Below are 14,080 nucleotides of genomic sequence, written 5' to 3' on the forward strand. Positions count from 1 at the left end.
CTCTGTTCTATGATTGTTCTACTAACAGTCCGAATTCCCACTATTTTTTGGAGCAGTGCCACTCAATTCTGAGCGAAAAACTCAAATACTCAAACACCTCTCTTCTCTCCTCTCACTGGTCGTTACTTAATCAGGTGATTTTATTCATTTGATTTATATTGTTACCTAGGTTAGGGCTGGTATAGAGGACTGTTCCACAAAAATTTTAATGCCACCTGAATTGTTTGATTTATATTATTTTTCTCAATTTGTATATTCTCCACTATAATTTTTAAATTGGTTTGTTGACATTGAGAACAAATTATGGTTGTCGGGTGCAATTATACCTGTCAGAGGTACTAGACTGGTACAGGGTTCTAAAGAAACTCAAAGCACCTCAATTTAGAGAGATAATCATAGCATTTAATTTTGAAAAAAAAGATTAGAATTTGATTTTTGTTTTCATCTACAATTTGACTCTATTTAACAGAACTGTCTTGGTGCATTAGATGGTACATATATTCAAGTAAATGTATATGACATTGACAAAGCTAGATACCGTACCAGGAAAAAAGGAGGTTGCCACAATTGTTTTAGGAGTTTGTTCTCCAGATATGCAGTTCATATATATTCTACCTGGATGGGAAGGATCTGCTGCTGATTCAAGAGTACTACGTGATGCAATTGCTAGGAGAAATGGATTACATTTCCCTCGTGGTAAGCATATTAATTAGTATTTATCATATAGTTTCAGTTTTCTATTTAGTGTTCTTAATTCTTGAATTCTTGGGTTCTGTTCTAATGTGGGATAAGCAATGGTGACATACTGAGATGATATTCTGTTTTTTTGGGAATATGCTCGATGAGTTGATAATTATGACACATTTTCTTGAGTCTTGATTTCCTGCTTCTTTTAAACTGTGGAATGGGTTTTAGGACATTATCTCTAAATTTGTGACTTGCAACAAGGAAACAAAATTCTGTTTAATTTGCTCCTTTTATTTATTACCATCTTGTACTCAATTTTTTAGTACAGTAACAGTTTTATGTTATTTCAGTGTAATATAATGCTATTTTAGTGTCCTTGAGTGTTCAAAAGTAAAAATAAGTCTTTTACAAATTTCAAACGAAGATTTATGAAATTCTAGCACTTAAAAATGTAAGCAGTCAATCCCCAAAAAGAATAATAATTCAATCAGTACAATAGTCAATAACAATAACAAGGTATTGCCTCTTTGGTGGAGTTGGGTACTGATATACTGTTTATTTGTTTTTTGTTTTTTAAGTTAATGTATTGGTGTAATGTTTTTTACTTTCTTTTTTTGAAAAGTGTACTGGTAAATTTTCAAAAAGAAAAGTGTACTGGTAATAATAAATCATACCTTACTGTGCATAATCCAAAAAATCAAACCGACAAAATATTCATAACTGAAAACTGCTCAGCACGGTGCTACTTTGTATCTGAAACACTGACTTAAGTTTTGTTTTGCTCCTAGTAAGTTCAAGACTAATGTACGTTAATTAGGTTTGTATGTGAAACAATACTTAGCACAACCTAGTAAGTTTTGTTTTACAGCATGGTTTTAGTATCAATGTTTCATTCCCGAAAGACTGTTGTGACCCGGTACAGTACTTGTACCAGTCTCATTTCCTAAGAAGAAAAAGTCAGGATTAGTATGTTTTCTCGGTAGCTCGGATATAGCCTTCCTTGCATTTTTGAGCTCCCAATTTGATTAAGTCTCCAATCACATTCTTTATTTTCTCAGTATGTTTTCTCACAAATTGATAGAGAGACTAGATCTAAATTATGAGGCATAGTTACTGGGTCACATTTACGAATATCTCAAACTTTTATAAAATTTTCACATATGAATTTTATTAAGTTTGAATATAAAAATTAGCTACTTTGACTAGATTGCCCATTCTTTATTTCTTTAACATGTTGTTTGTTGTTTTTTTTTTTTTTTATAATTAATATGCTGCATGGATTTGTACATTCTTTGTTTGTATGAGTCCATTAATACCTGTGATTTATGCCTACCAAATACTAGATTTTATTATAGACTAACCATGATGAACAACTATTTTAGCATGCATTACAGTATGGGGCAGTGCACTTCATTTCTGAAATATGAAATTCAATAGGCCATCAAAACTTGTAAAAAAATCATTTTTGAGAAATTATTTTTCTAGAGTTCTTGTATGTGTGTCTACTATATGCTCATACAGTTGTTTGATCAAAATTGATCCAGAACCACTTGTGCAGTCAGTTTACTAACAGAAGGTAAATCTGGAGCTGTTTTCATATCTCCAATTCAAAAGATTGTATTTTTTCTAACTTCAGGTTACTATCTTTGTGATGCCGGTTATCCAAATGGAGAGGATTTTTTTACGCCTTACAGAGGTCAAAGATATCATTTAAGTGATTGGAATGATGGCAGATTACTATGAACAACATGGGAGTTTTATAACTACAAACATTCTTCAGCACGCAATGTCATAGAACGATGTTTTGGTCTTCCTAAAGGGAGATGGACAATTCTTAGGGGAAAATCATTTTATCTGGTAAATATTCAATGTCGAATAATTGCAGCATGTGTGCTCATTCACAATCATATTTGAAGAGAAATGCCTATTGATCAGAATGCAAGAGGCCAATCATTTCAGGAGATACTAGTAAAACCAATTTTTTTTTTCTTTAGCGGATGACAAAAAGTCAGAGTATGTGAGGTGAATCCTAGGTGGTTGTCAGATGTAGTAATTTTCAGAATCAACTATGTTTTTATTTTTTAATTTAGGACAAATGGATGTTATTTTATATTATTACTGTTTTTTATGTTGCTCAAGTAGTTTTCAGTGCTTAAGTTTTTTTTTATAGTTTTTTCACGTTATGTGATTTTTTTTACATTAATTTTATTTCTAATTTCTAATTTATCTTTAAGCAATACATAAAAAATTTGGTAACATAACATTATTTATTTAATAATTAAAAAATAGTGAAGTTATGTCTATACCAAACATGGTAATGACATATGTCCTGAAATGACATTCCCTGGTATTACATTCTCTGGGATCCTACTATTCCCTAGAATGACCTATAGCGCGAACCAAACGCCCCTAAATTTCTATCATTTGGTTGAGAGCTTATTGGACCTTATTGGAGCTCATTGTACCGAGTGTGGTACCTTAATTTTTTTTTTGGTCCATAAAAATAAAGAATAAAAAGGATTAATTGGTTCTAGGGGTGTCAATGGCACCCTTTTATCTGTTTACCCGGAATATGTATTGTATCCGATAAGATGGGCACATGTAAGATTTTTTTCCCATAAACTTATGGAGTATGGGTACGGGTAAATTTTTTTTTTTGTTATCTAAATGGATAATATTACGGGTAAAGTCTATTTTGAACCCATTACTTGATCGGGATCGGGTAATTATAAAAAAAATTATATCTATTATATATATTAATGAGCATTGAAAAGAATACTTTAATTGGTTTATTTGTATTTAGCATGATCAGAATTTTTTTGAATAAAGTACTATCATGAAATAAATATATATGTTCTAATATTTTATTTAATAAACAATAAAAATTATTATTATATTAGTATTATCCGTTATTTATCCGCTACTGTTTTATTATTCGACAACAATAACGGATAAGGATAAAGTAGGGAGAACATAATTTGTAACATATAAAGATAGAATACAGATAAAGATAAGAGTATGGATAAGAATAATATATAATAGATACATATATGAAAATACTTCCGCTCGATTCTTACCGTACCGTTATCACCCTAACTGGTCCTGAATGTTGGCAATTTGATGCGATGGAATTTTTTTTAAATGCTACAAATAAAAAAAAAATCAATACATGTCTTGGACATTCGTCAGGTATTTGTGATAACTGCCAAAAAGTTGGAATGGAACGAAAAATAGAGTTGTAGGAGATTTGATATTTGAATTTAATCAAGATTTAAATGAGCCAGTATCATCTGAGAATTCGCATCCTCTGAGATATCTCATATTTTGCGTGACTTTATGTAAAATCTCAACCGTTCAAATACGTTATGCACAAATCTCAAAGCTCAAATAATCCTGACCCGCGCCATCTCCGAATAGGCACCGAACACGTCGGTCACGCAAAATTTGAGATATCCCAGAGGATGCGCACTTATCATCTGAGGTGCACACTATTTGAAATGGATGTGCTGAAGGAACGCAGCGTACAAGTCATATGAGGCACCTCTAAAGCTTTTATTTGATACTAAAGAGATAAGCTTGCTCATTATCATCAGGTCTAAGAAATTTTGAAAAAGAGAAATTGCCTCATATGCATATTATGGATCATGCTATGAATTTATATTTCTATTTTCTAAGTTCAACCAACTGATTTGAACTCTTAAATATGATCTCCATATTTACTTGGAAACCAGGGCTCTTTAGTGATTTTATTTTTATAAAATTAAATTACAGAGAGATGAATTGCTTGTTTTTCAATCAAATAGGTTGGACCGAATTAATGATTGGATCTTATTGGTATATCTACTGGAATTGAATCAATGGTTTACCGAGAGATGAATTGAATTAATGATTTGGCTCTTGGATAACTGAATATTATCATTGAGATTTGAGAAATTGACACTTGCCACATGGGTTTGCAATAAAAATCTTAAAAGAAAAGTGGGCTAGGATGGGACCCAGTAAGTTCAGGTCTGAAGCGCTTCTAGCTCTAGTTCATTATTAATCACATGAGCGCTCAGCGGTTATAACGCCGACAACGGATCAAAGTACCTCATTCTTCAATTAGTAGTATGTTACTTAAAAAAGGAATAAAATACGGACCGGGTAGTTTTTGCTTCATGAAGTGTGACTGGGAAGGTTAGGTCTCATGTTCATCGGACTCGAATTTAAATTTAATGGACAACAAATTTGTATGAATATTAAAGCAGTGTTTACAATTTTTGGAGCGAATTGGATGGAAGCGTTGTCTATCGAACTCCAATTTGAGTCCGATGAATATTGAATCTGTTTTTTTCGTTAAATTTTTATAAAAATATTGGATGTTAAAATATTTTTATGAGAAAATTGACTATTTGAAAATTTTCCATAGGTGCAACCGTACAATATAATTTTATTCTGAAACAATAACATGTATATGACTTGAACGGGGGCATGAAAAAAAAGCTGCTCTGTCAATAATTTTACCTTCAATCAAAAAGCTGAGCGGGCTCAGAATTACATAAACTTCACTGTCAAAGAAACACCATGATTAGATATATTTTTAGTACGCAGATCAGCAGCCTTTGTCATTTTAATTAGAGAGAAGTAGCATCAAAAAAAGCGCGCGCCACTGCGCGGTATCCATTGGAAAGGCTTCCTTTTTAAAACGTCGTCAAAGGGAAGATTATTCCTGTGAATCCGTGATCGATCCAATCCAATCAGCCATTACTTTATTCAACTCCGCGATCGGGTTCAAACCTTCCATGGACCTGGAGTACACTGTACAAATACAAACTATTTGACATTTTCTGTATCAGGCCTTCTTTTATATAAATTTCACAGGAAGCCACTCATTATGTTACAATTTTTCTATGACTCGATTTTAATGCGTTTGACTACCATACTGTTGCAATAATCTCTTACATTATGGATTCATATTTTATTGGAATAAGAAAACAAGTTTTAAAAATTGCAGAAGATGATTTTTGAGAAGCACTTGAGTGTCTTTGTATTGACAATTTCAATATTGTAATATGGATTGTAAATTCGTTGCAAAAGAATTCCCATGCAACAGTATGCACTATAATCAAACTTTTAACTCTGAATTATTAAGTTTTGATCATCCAACTTTAACCTTCATCTAACTAAAATCGCCATGCGGATTTTAGGTTAAAACTTTGCACAATTTGTAAACTAATTCTTCAAACTGTAACTTGTTCAAGTGCAATATGTGAAGCAGATTGTGTTTTATAATTGCACGTTTTTTATTTTGAATCTGTTAATAATTCAAGACTTTTGTTAAAAAAAAATTAGAAAAAAAATGAGATTATTTAATTCCTTTGCAGAGTTTTTGACATGAAATGGGTCAGAAGTTTATTAGTTTGAAAAGTTTGTGTGTAATGTGTTTTATTTCAATTTAAAATGAACGCGGTGATGCAATACAATCAATAAACAAAATTCAATGATAAAAAATAGATAACACAAAGTTGAGTGACGAAAAATTTCTTTATTGGATATTCCTTATATTTTCTAAAATTTATTGTAATTAATTTAGTAATGAGATGGGCTACGGTGAGTTGCGAAGTAAAACGACTATTTTACTTGGAGACCAAATTGAAATGTACTTGGAGACCAAATTTTATATTTTTTGGAATTTTTTTACTATTTATTAAGCAATTTTGAAAATCGCTGATCCGATGGTCCAGAAATTTTTACTGTTTTTTTACTGTTTACAGCAAAACAACAGTTTTCAAAATTGCTTAATAAATAGTAAAAAAATTCCAAAAAATGTAAAATTTAGTCTCCAAGCACATTTCAATATGGAGATCATATCTAACGGTTCGGATCGGTCGTTTAGACTTTCAAAATGAAAATACAGCGTGAAGTAGAAACGCGTTTTATTTCGCAACTCACCGTAACTCATCTCTTTAGTAATTAGTCAAAGGATAGCATATTCTATGAATGCAAAAGTCCACTTAGATTTGAACTAAATGCCATTAAATTAAACTTATGTCTGTCTTGTTATAATTTGTCAAAACTTAAAGAAAAAAAAAAAGCATACGTCATATATTAATATTTGAATAAAATATCGGAACATAGAAGTCAGAAACGCAGAAGTCTTTTGCGCATTTTATTTCGATTATTATAAACTTTGTTTTTATAAAATTTGCTATATGCACTAAAATTTCTATTTTAATCATATATGCTTCTTAGGTAAAAAAACAACATGTTAATATATATAATACGTCACATATAAACAAAGAAGAATTATCAATGAAAACAAAATTAATATAAATACACAATTACACAACTTCCCGACTTTTTTATTAATGAGAAACAAAACAAAACAAAACAAAACAAATTTAAAAAAATCAGAAAGGAATGAGAGACTATGAATACCATTCCGGATGTACCATATTTCATGCCTTCATGGTATCTGTATAGCAAAAAAGAAAGGAAAAAATAATATAGATGCTAATCTGTGGCGCTCGAAATGTCTCTAACTTCAAAGTTCTGAGATCATTATGCACTTATAATAAAGTTGCATAACACTCTAATCATTCTGCTTGGATGCAAACTTTTGAAAGATAAATTATTTATATTATAGATAGATATGTACTTATAGAGTTCCATATTCTGAGGCGGAACTAAATAATCTTAATAAAAAATAGTTTTAAAATACACAATATAATTGGTGAGTTTGAAATCAAGTCCTTGCACATACAAAATGAAGCTCCAATCACTAAATTAAAAGTAAATATTTAATATTTTACGAGAAGAGTTAGAATATATGAAAGGTTAAAACAGATAAAATTAAATTTCAATAGATTGTTAACTGTATATGTATATTGAAGTTTGCATAGCATGAAATAGTATTTGTGTTGTGCAATACACAATAGAGATGTAGAAGAAGACATGTCATAATCGGATACATTAATGGTACAATACGACATGCATGTCCATCTTGTGTTGTTATTTATTTGTTTTGTGTCGTGATCATTCATTTGACGTGATTATTTTCAAAAAATTGATATAATATGATATGTGGCCGCGCGAGTCATAATACGTAATTGCTAGATCATGATGGATTAGTGAATTTTAATTAAACTAGCTTAAAATACAAAACAAAATAATTAATGAACATGATCAAATATGACAGATGACCATTCATATTTGGAACATGACATGTCACAATATAACTAATGTAACGTGACCAATCCTGTGAATTTAATCACAACACATTGTAACTTATAAAAATCTGATCTGATTATGATACAACGCGTAGCTCAAATTACAACGTAATTAGTCACAGCTCGATACAAATTTACATCCCTACGCAGTGTCCTTATAATATATTAATATTAAATTTGCCACTTACAAAATGTAGCAATAGATGGGCCTTGCGTACAATTCCAAGTATGAAATTGTCTTGCTAACTGGCTTGTGGCCCTGTGCAATACCATTTATTAGTGTGTTCAAAGATCAGCTAACAGTCTTCACATGGTAATCATGTTCTTCAGGGATGAACAGTACGCTGCAGACTATGAGCGACACATACATTTTCTTTTATTACTGGGACAGATTTAATAAACTATGTCGTCTACCGGTTGGATTATAGTTTATGACGTCTTACTTACGAAGTGAGATATTTTAATTCCATTCTGATTTTTTTTTTAAATTTACAATTTTTTGTATTTCCTAAAATAAAAAATAATCGGCACTTCTATACAATTACAAAACAACAAACCTAAATACAAAACTTGCCGAATTTTTTTTAGTTACCACCTCATTGATTCGAAATTAATCAAGCACCACTCTAATCGACAAAATTCAAAAATTATTACCATGCGTCTTCAGTCCGCACACCAAACTTGACCAGTGCACACTCTGAGAGAGGGTACCAATTTGGTGCGCGCATTGAGAAGGCACACCAATTAGTGCCCCAGTTGGAGGGGAACCAAATCTCCTGCACCCCTGGGGGCAGGAAATTCCTGCCCCTAGAGTCATTGTTAGTGAGTCTGAACTGGGCTCCAGATCAAATATATATTTAAATTTTAAAAGTGACCGGCTCCACCCGGCAATAACACTAGGAGCAAGAATTTCCTGCCCCCAGAGGGGCAGGCGATCTCGTTCCAGCTGCAGGTGCCCACCAATCTTTTTTTTAGTTATCAAGGAGCTCATGCAGTTTGTCACGTACACACAAAGTATTGTCAATTTTCTGATATTTTGAAAAATCTTGAATGGTTAGCTCATAAAATGGTTCATTATAAAAGAGTCTTTAGTAAATGTTTAACAAATTTCTCCCATCTGAAGATAATCCAAACTCTTATCTAATGAAATGCCACCATAACTTTTGACTTTTGAATTATGTTGATTAGGGTGGTGTTTAATTAATTTTGAATTACTGAGGTGGTAACTAAATAAATTCGGCAAAACTTGAAGGATTTTTAAGAATATTCTACGACTACGAGTCACATGGTCCATTTACACGCAAGTACCAGGCCCATTTATATCGTGTCGAAAGATGAAGGTCCACTTAGACAGAGTGGCGTCTTGCAAAAAAACAATACAGCTACTGTCAGCTGTCACGCGAGAGAGAGAGAGAGAGGCTGAGAGAGCGGAGCATCACACTCACAAAAAAGAAAGAAAATGATAAATAAATACAGATGAAATAAAACCTTTCCCTCTCCTCGTGTGTGGGCCCCACAGCTCAGACTGAGGAAGGAGAGCGGAGAGAGAGAAAGGCGTTATCGCTCCAGTCTCCACCCGGACAGAGAGAGAGCGCGAGAGAGAGAGTCAGCGCCGCAGTCGAAATTGTTTTTGTTATAGATTTTTCAATCGCTTTCCTCATTGGCCGTTTTATTCTAGATAATGCTACGAGAAAGCGATTTATTCGATCCATTTTATTTCTTTTTGAATTTTCTGGCCAACCCTTTTGTTTTGGTCTAAAGGTTCTTTGAATTGTTGTAAACTTTCGTCTCCTCGACTCCCACACGACTCCTGTTCTTCTATCTTTTTTATTTCTTTGCCTCTCTGCTGGTTTCAGGAGATAGAGAAACCTAATCAGCTTGACATAAAACAACAATTCTAAGGTCAGTTATTTTTCTCCAAATATTTTTGTTTATTTAACTGTAGTGTAACGACTACTAACGACCTTCTTCTGGGTTTTAGACTTTTAGTTCTCAGAATTATTATTTCTTAAAGTTTCTTATGTAAGGATTTATGTGTGGCTTTTGAGGTTCCCAATTCCTAATTTGCTTTGTAAGTTCACTTTTCTCTTTTTTTCCCGGGAAAGATGTCAGCTCTGCAAAAGCTCTCCTTTCTAAAGTTTGATCTTTTTTTTTTTTTTTTTTTTTATGTTCGTGCCTTAGAAATTTTGATGGGTTACATATATGTTTAATGCTTCAATTATATTTTTGGATGGTTTTAATTTTGCCATAATGAAATGCTTCTGGTGGGAAAGAAAGAGATAAAGAAGACTTGGATTTCAATTTTGACTGTTTATTTAGGAAACAGATGCCATAGTTTAATTTACTTGTTTCTAATAGCAGGTTGTCAATGCACTAATACGGGAAATAATAGGTAATTAAGAGATGGGTAACAAAACAAAATGGTTTGATGCTGTGAAAAAAGTCTTCAGCCCCCGTTCAGAGGAGAAGAAATCCAAGGTATCTCTCTCTCTCTCTCTGCTAAGTAATATTTCTCTTGGATTTTTGCAATTTCAAATTAACCCCCAAATTTCCATGTATTTAGGAAAAACCAAAGAAGAAATGGCGGTTCGGCCGGTCAAGGAGCACAGAACCACTTGCCTCCAGTTCGGTCGAAGAAATCAATGTAGAAAATAATCACGCAGCTGCCTCTACCTCTACCTCTTTCTCGCTAGCTACAGCATCTCGGCAATTAGAGGAGATTAAATTGTCTGAAACCGACGGTGGCCAGAACAAGCATGCGTACTCTGTGGCTCTGGCCTCTGCTGTGGCGGCTGAGGCTGCGGCTGTTGCTGCGCAGGCTGCTGCCGAAGTCGTTCGCCTCACCGCTGCCACAAATGCACCAGTGACAACGAGGATTGCACGGAAGTCAAAAGAGGAGATTGCTGCCATCAGGATTCAGACCGCCTTCCGTGGGTTTCTGGTATGGAGAACCGTTGATTTGTTTTTATTTCTTGTTCATGTACAAAAGATTTATGCATGCATGAGGAGCAGAGGTTAATTTTGGATGAGTATATTTTTATTAATAAATATTGACATGTTGTTGGAAAATCTAAACAAGTAAATACGAAGTATCTCGTACACTGAAAATGCAAAAAGATATAACCGGGGTACTCCAATTGCCATTTTATTCAAATTCGCCAAGAATACTGATTTCCCATAGAGAAATTGTGGAAAGGAATATTGTGCCATTTTCAATTTCATAGAGGGTTATCAGATATTTCTCTCTTTGCAGGAAAGTACTGTTAAGAAGTTATCTTCAGATTTTGAAAGGATTCACCATAACAGTTTCCTTTGTGAAATACAGAATTAATTTTATTGTTTAAAAATGGGCGATAAATCGTAATCATATAGTTTTTTTAGCAATCTTTTCTCCTCTGACAAAGGAAATGCCTTGCTATAAAGTAGTTCAAATTAATCTGGTACTGACTGAATCTAAAATTGATTTTTTTTTTATCTTTACCACTGTTACTATTTTCTTAATTAACTATATTTTTTTTGTGTTTGAAGGCAAGAAAGTCTTTAAGGGCACTCAGAGGGCTTGTGAGACTAAAGGCCTTGGTTGATGGAAACACTGTCAAACGCCAGACTGAGAAAACTATTTACTCCATACAGCGTCAGACACACATTCAGTTTGAGATTCATGCTCGAAGGAGACAAATGGTCGAAGAAAACCAAGCTATTCAAAAGCAACTCCAGCTCAAGGCAAAGGAGGAGAATTTGAAGGTGAAATAGTAACCTTCGTTTCTTTAACTCGTCATTATTTTCAAAATGCTTACTAATATAATTAAGCATTGAGTTTTATATGCCTATTATGCAAGATACTTCGCATTAATACTTTAAATGCAAGCAACTTCGACCTTTACATTTTTATTAGTAAAATCCATCAATCTGACAGTGAATTTCAATTGTTGATCTGGTGCCAAAGATCCTCTTTTTTTCCCTTTCCTCAATTCCTAGACAGCTCATAGTTTCTTTATCTATGGTTATTTACTAAACAAAATTCATATTTGGAACAGGCAGCTGAAGATTGGAATCAAAGTGTACAAACCAAGGAGCAAATTGATGCCAGCATTCAGTCAAGGCAAGAAGCTGCTATCAAGAGGGAGCGTGCATTGGCTTATGCCTTCACACACCAGGTATAGTTATCAAAACTAAACTTTGCATCAAACCATCTATAGTTATTTATTAGCTTCACTTTGATCAGTATACAATTAACCCTGTTGGGTAATTCAGTACACATTTTTAATAACTCTGATTCGTAAATGTGAAATGCGAGCTGGCATGATCAATATCTTTTTCCTTGTTAAGAGGAAGATCTTTCCTTTAGCACCTGCGACTAAACCTTAAAGCAAGAATGTATTTGGTCACTGGTAAAAACCACATTACTGTTATTTTTTGAAGTACCCTTTTAAATAACAGAACTTGTGGTCCAAATTTGCAGTGGAGGAATACTTCAAACCGGGTCATGAAACCCACCTTCACCGACCCAACCAATCCGCATTGGGGCTGGAGCTGGGTAGAACGCTGGATGGCTGCTCGTCCATGGGAGTGCCGTGCCGCCACGTCACCCACTGATAAGCAACTCGAACCCGTTACTGACCGCACCACCCTCAAATCTGCCGTACAGAGCCTCAAATCAAATCCAAATCCTAACCAAAACGTTAACCGAGGTGGCACTACAACCCCCACGGGACCTCAGTCAATGAGCCGTCCTCCCAGCCGCCAGTCTCCCTCGACCCCTCGTTCGAAGCCTCCCGGGCCCCTAAAGGCCCGATCAGCGAGCCCAAAACCCGTTAGAGGACACAGAGAAGAGGATGCCAGGAGTGTAGGTAGCACCCGGTCTGAGAGGGTACGGCGACACAGCATTGCAGGGTCCATTGGAGATGATGTCAGTTTTACCAGTATGGCAAGCCTACCAGTGATTCCAAGCTACCTCCAATCGACCGAGTCGAGTCGGGCCAAGTTACGTTCTGTTTATAGCCCGATTAGTGAGGCAGCCATTACTCCAGATAAAGGACCGGTTAAAAAGAGGTTATCATATCCAACAGCCGAGAGAACCAGTTTAAGATCGCCAGGTAACGGGAGGCGCCTCTCGGGCCCACCTAAACTTGAATCGGGGGGTTCTTTCAGAGAGGGTTTGCTCAGGAGAAATGGCGCGTGAGTGCGAGAATTAATTAATACATAATGTATGTTTTTTTGAGTGTGTGCATTGTAATTTTGATTAGGTGTTAATTGTTATTAATTGGAGAGGGCTTTTTTTATTTTCTCCGAGTTGTTTCTAATTTAATTATTGTAGACCGCGATTTTTTGTTTGTTCTTGAGTTGCGTTGCGTGCTAACTTGTTTAGAAGAGGGAAAATAATATTGTTGGATTTCAATGTACAGTTGTGATTTTTTTTTTTTTTTGTGCAGTTTTCTTTTTTCATTTAATCTTATTGCAGTGTAATGTTCATTTTGTTATCTGTTTGTTTTGTTTGCATGTTAAAAATGAAGAAGTACACAAACTTTTTTGAGCTGATAAAACTTGCTTTTCTATTTGATAATTTAAAATTTACAAGTGATAAGAACAGACCACAAACAATGTATGCGAATTAAAAATAATTTGTTTCATCTCGTGGCACTTGATACTTCTCAGAGGTAAGCTCAGAATGGTTGTTTACACTCTTGCCACTTCCTTTATTTCTGTGTTTGTCATCCATCTTTACACTTGATGAATTTCTCTGAATCCATGCAACTTATCATCAAGTGGCCTAGTATACATATTTACAACTATAAATTAGCTCACATTTTTTTATGTCCATGCAAACACATGATAATGTATTTTAAGAAATTTCTGATTGATTAGATAGATTTTGTGGCGAGAAACATGAAGTGTTATTTTGTTATGCTAAAAAATAATTTGCCAAGTTATTTCTTTATTAACAATTTCATAACTTAGTTCTTACTCAAAATATGATTGATTAAATTGAATATTTAGTTTTGTTAGTGTTGGTGTCCTAGACCCAGATCATATCTATGATATGTTTAGTTTATTAGTGAATGATTTTATCATTTTGTACCTTGAGTATTCATATTAGTGGATCATTTGAGTTGATGACTTAAATTGTAGAACTTCACAATGAATAAATTTGTTTGCTCTTAAATGTTCCTTATCTTGGCAATCAG

At 33.9% G+C, this 14,080-nt stretch overlaps 2 protein-coding genes across 6 annotated transcripts; both read left to right on the forward strand.

The window, feature by feature from the left end:
• The first annotated feature begins 515 nt into the window (after positions 1-515).
• On the forward strand, positions 516-9,796 carry LOC144547750 (uncharacterized). Its single transcript, XM_078296450.1, has 4 exons — positions 516-712; positions 1,476-1,491; positions 2,443-2,544; positions 9,752-9,796. The coding sequence occupies exons 1-4, from the start codon at positions 516-518 to the stop codon at positions 9,794-9,796; spliced, it is 360 nt and encodes a 119-aa protein (XP_078152576.1).
• On the forward strand, positions 9,308-13,335 carry LOC144574187 (protein IQ-DOMAIN 3-like). 5 transcript variants are annotated; one of them, XM_078324078.1, is made up of 6 exons: positions 9,308-9,797; positions 10,257-10,373; positions 10,459-10,836; positions 11,424-11,639; positions 11,933-12,052; positions 12,358-13,335. In XM_078324078.1, the coding sequence occupies exons 2-6, from the start codon at positions 10,299-10,301 to the stop codon at positions 13,075-13,077; spliced, it is 1,509 nt and encodes a 502-aa protein (XP_078180204.1). In that variant the 5' UTR covers positions 9,308-9,797; positions 10,257-10,298; the 3' UTR covers positions 13,078-13,335. The 5 variants fall into 5 exon arrangements, with proteins under 5 accessions (XP_078180204.1, XP_078180211.1, XP_078180236.1 ...); XM_078324085.1 differs by having other exon boundaries at positions 9,407-9,797; positions 10,254-10,373; XM_078324110.1 differs by having other exon boundaries at positions 9,563-9,797; positions 10,288-10,373.
• Positions 13,336-14,080: the final 745 nt, after the last annotated feature.

This window comes from Carex rostrata, chromosome 2, assembly GCF_964058835.1.
Source record: "Carex rostrata chromosome 2, lpCarRost1.2, whole genome shotgun sequence".
In the NCBI taxonomy this organism is placed as follows: domain Eukaryota; kingdom Viridiplantae; phylum Streptophyta; class Magnoliopsida; order Poales; family Cyperaceae; genus Carex; species Carex rostrata.

What these genes read in the sequence shown, in the direction of transcription:
- LOC144547750 (XM_078296450.1), top strand. Translation starts at nt 516, where the DNA reads ATGACATTGACAAAGCTAGATACCGTACCAGGAAAAAAGGAGGTTGCC. An exon ending in GGGGAAAATCATTTTATCTG is followed by an intron (nt 2,545 to 9,751) that starts GTAAATATTCAA and finishes TGCTGGTTTCAG; the next exon opens with GAGATAGAGAAACCTAATCA.
- LOC144574187 (XM_078324078.1), top strand. Translation starts at nt 10,299, where the DNA reads ATGGGTAACAAAACAAAATGGTTTGATGCTGTGAAAAAAGTCTTCAGC. An exon ending in CAAAGGAGGAGAATTTGAAG is followed by an intron (nt 11,640 to 11,932) that starts GTGAAATAGTAA and finishes TATTTGGAACAG; the next exon opens with GCAGCTGAAGATTGGAATCA. An exon ending in CTTATGCCTTCACACACCAG is followed by an intron (nt 12,053 to 12,357) that starts GTATAGTTATCA and finishes CCAAATTTGCAG; the next exon opens with TGGAGGAATACTTCAAACCG.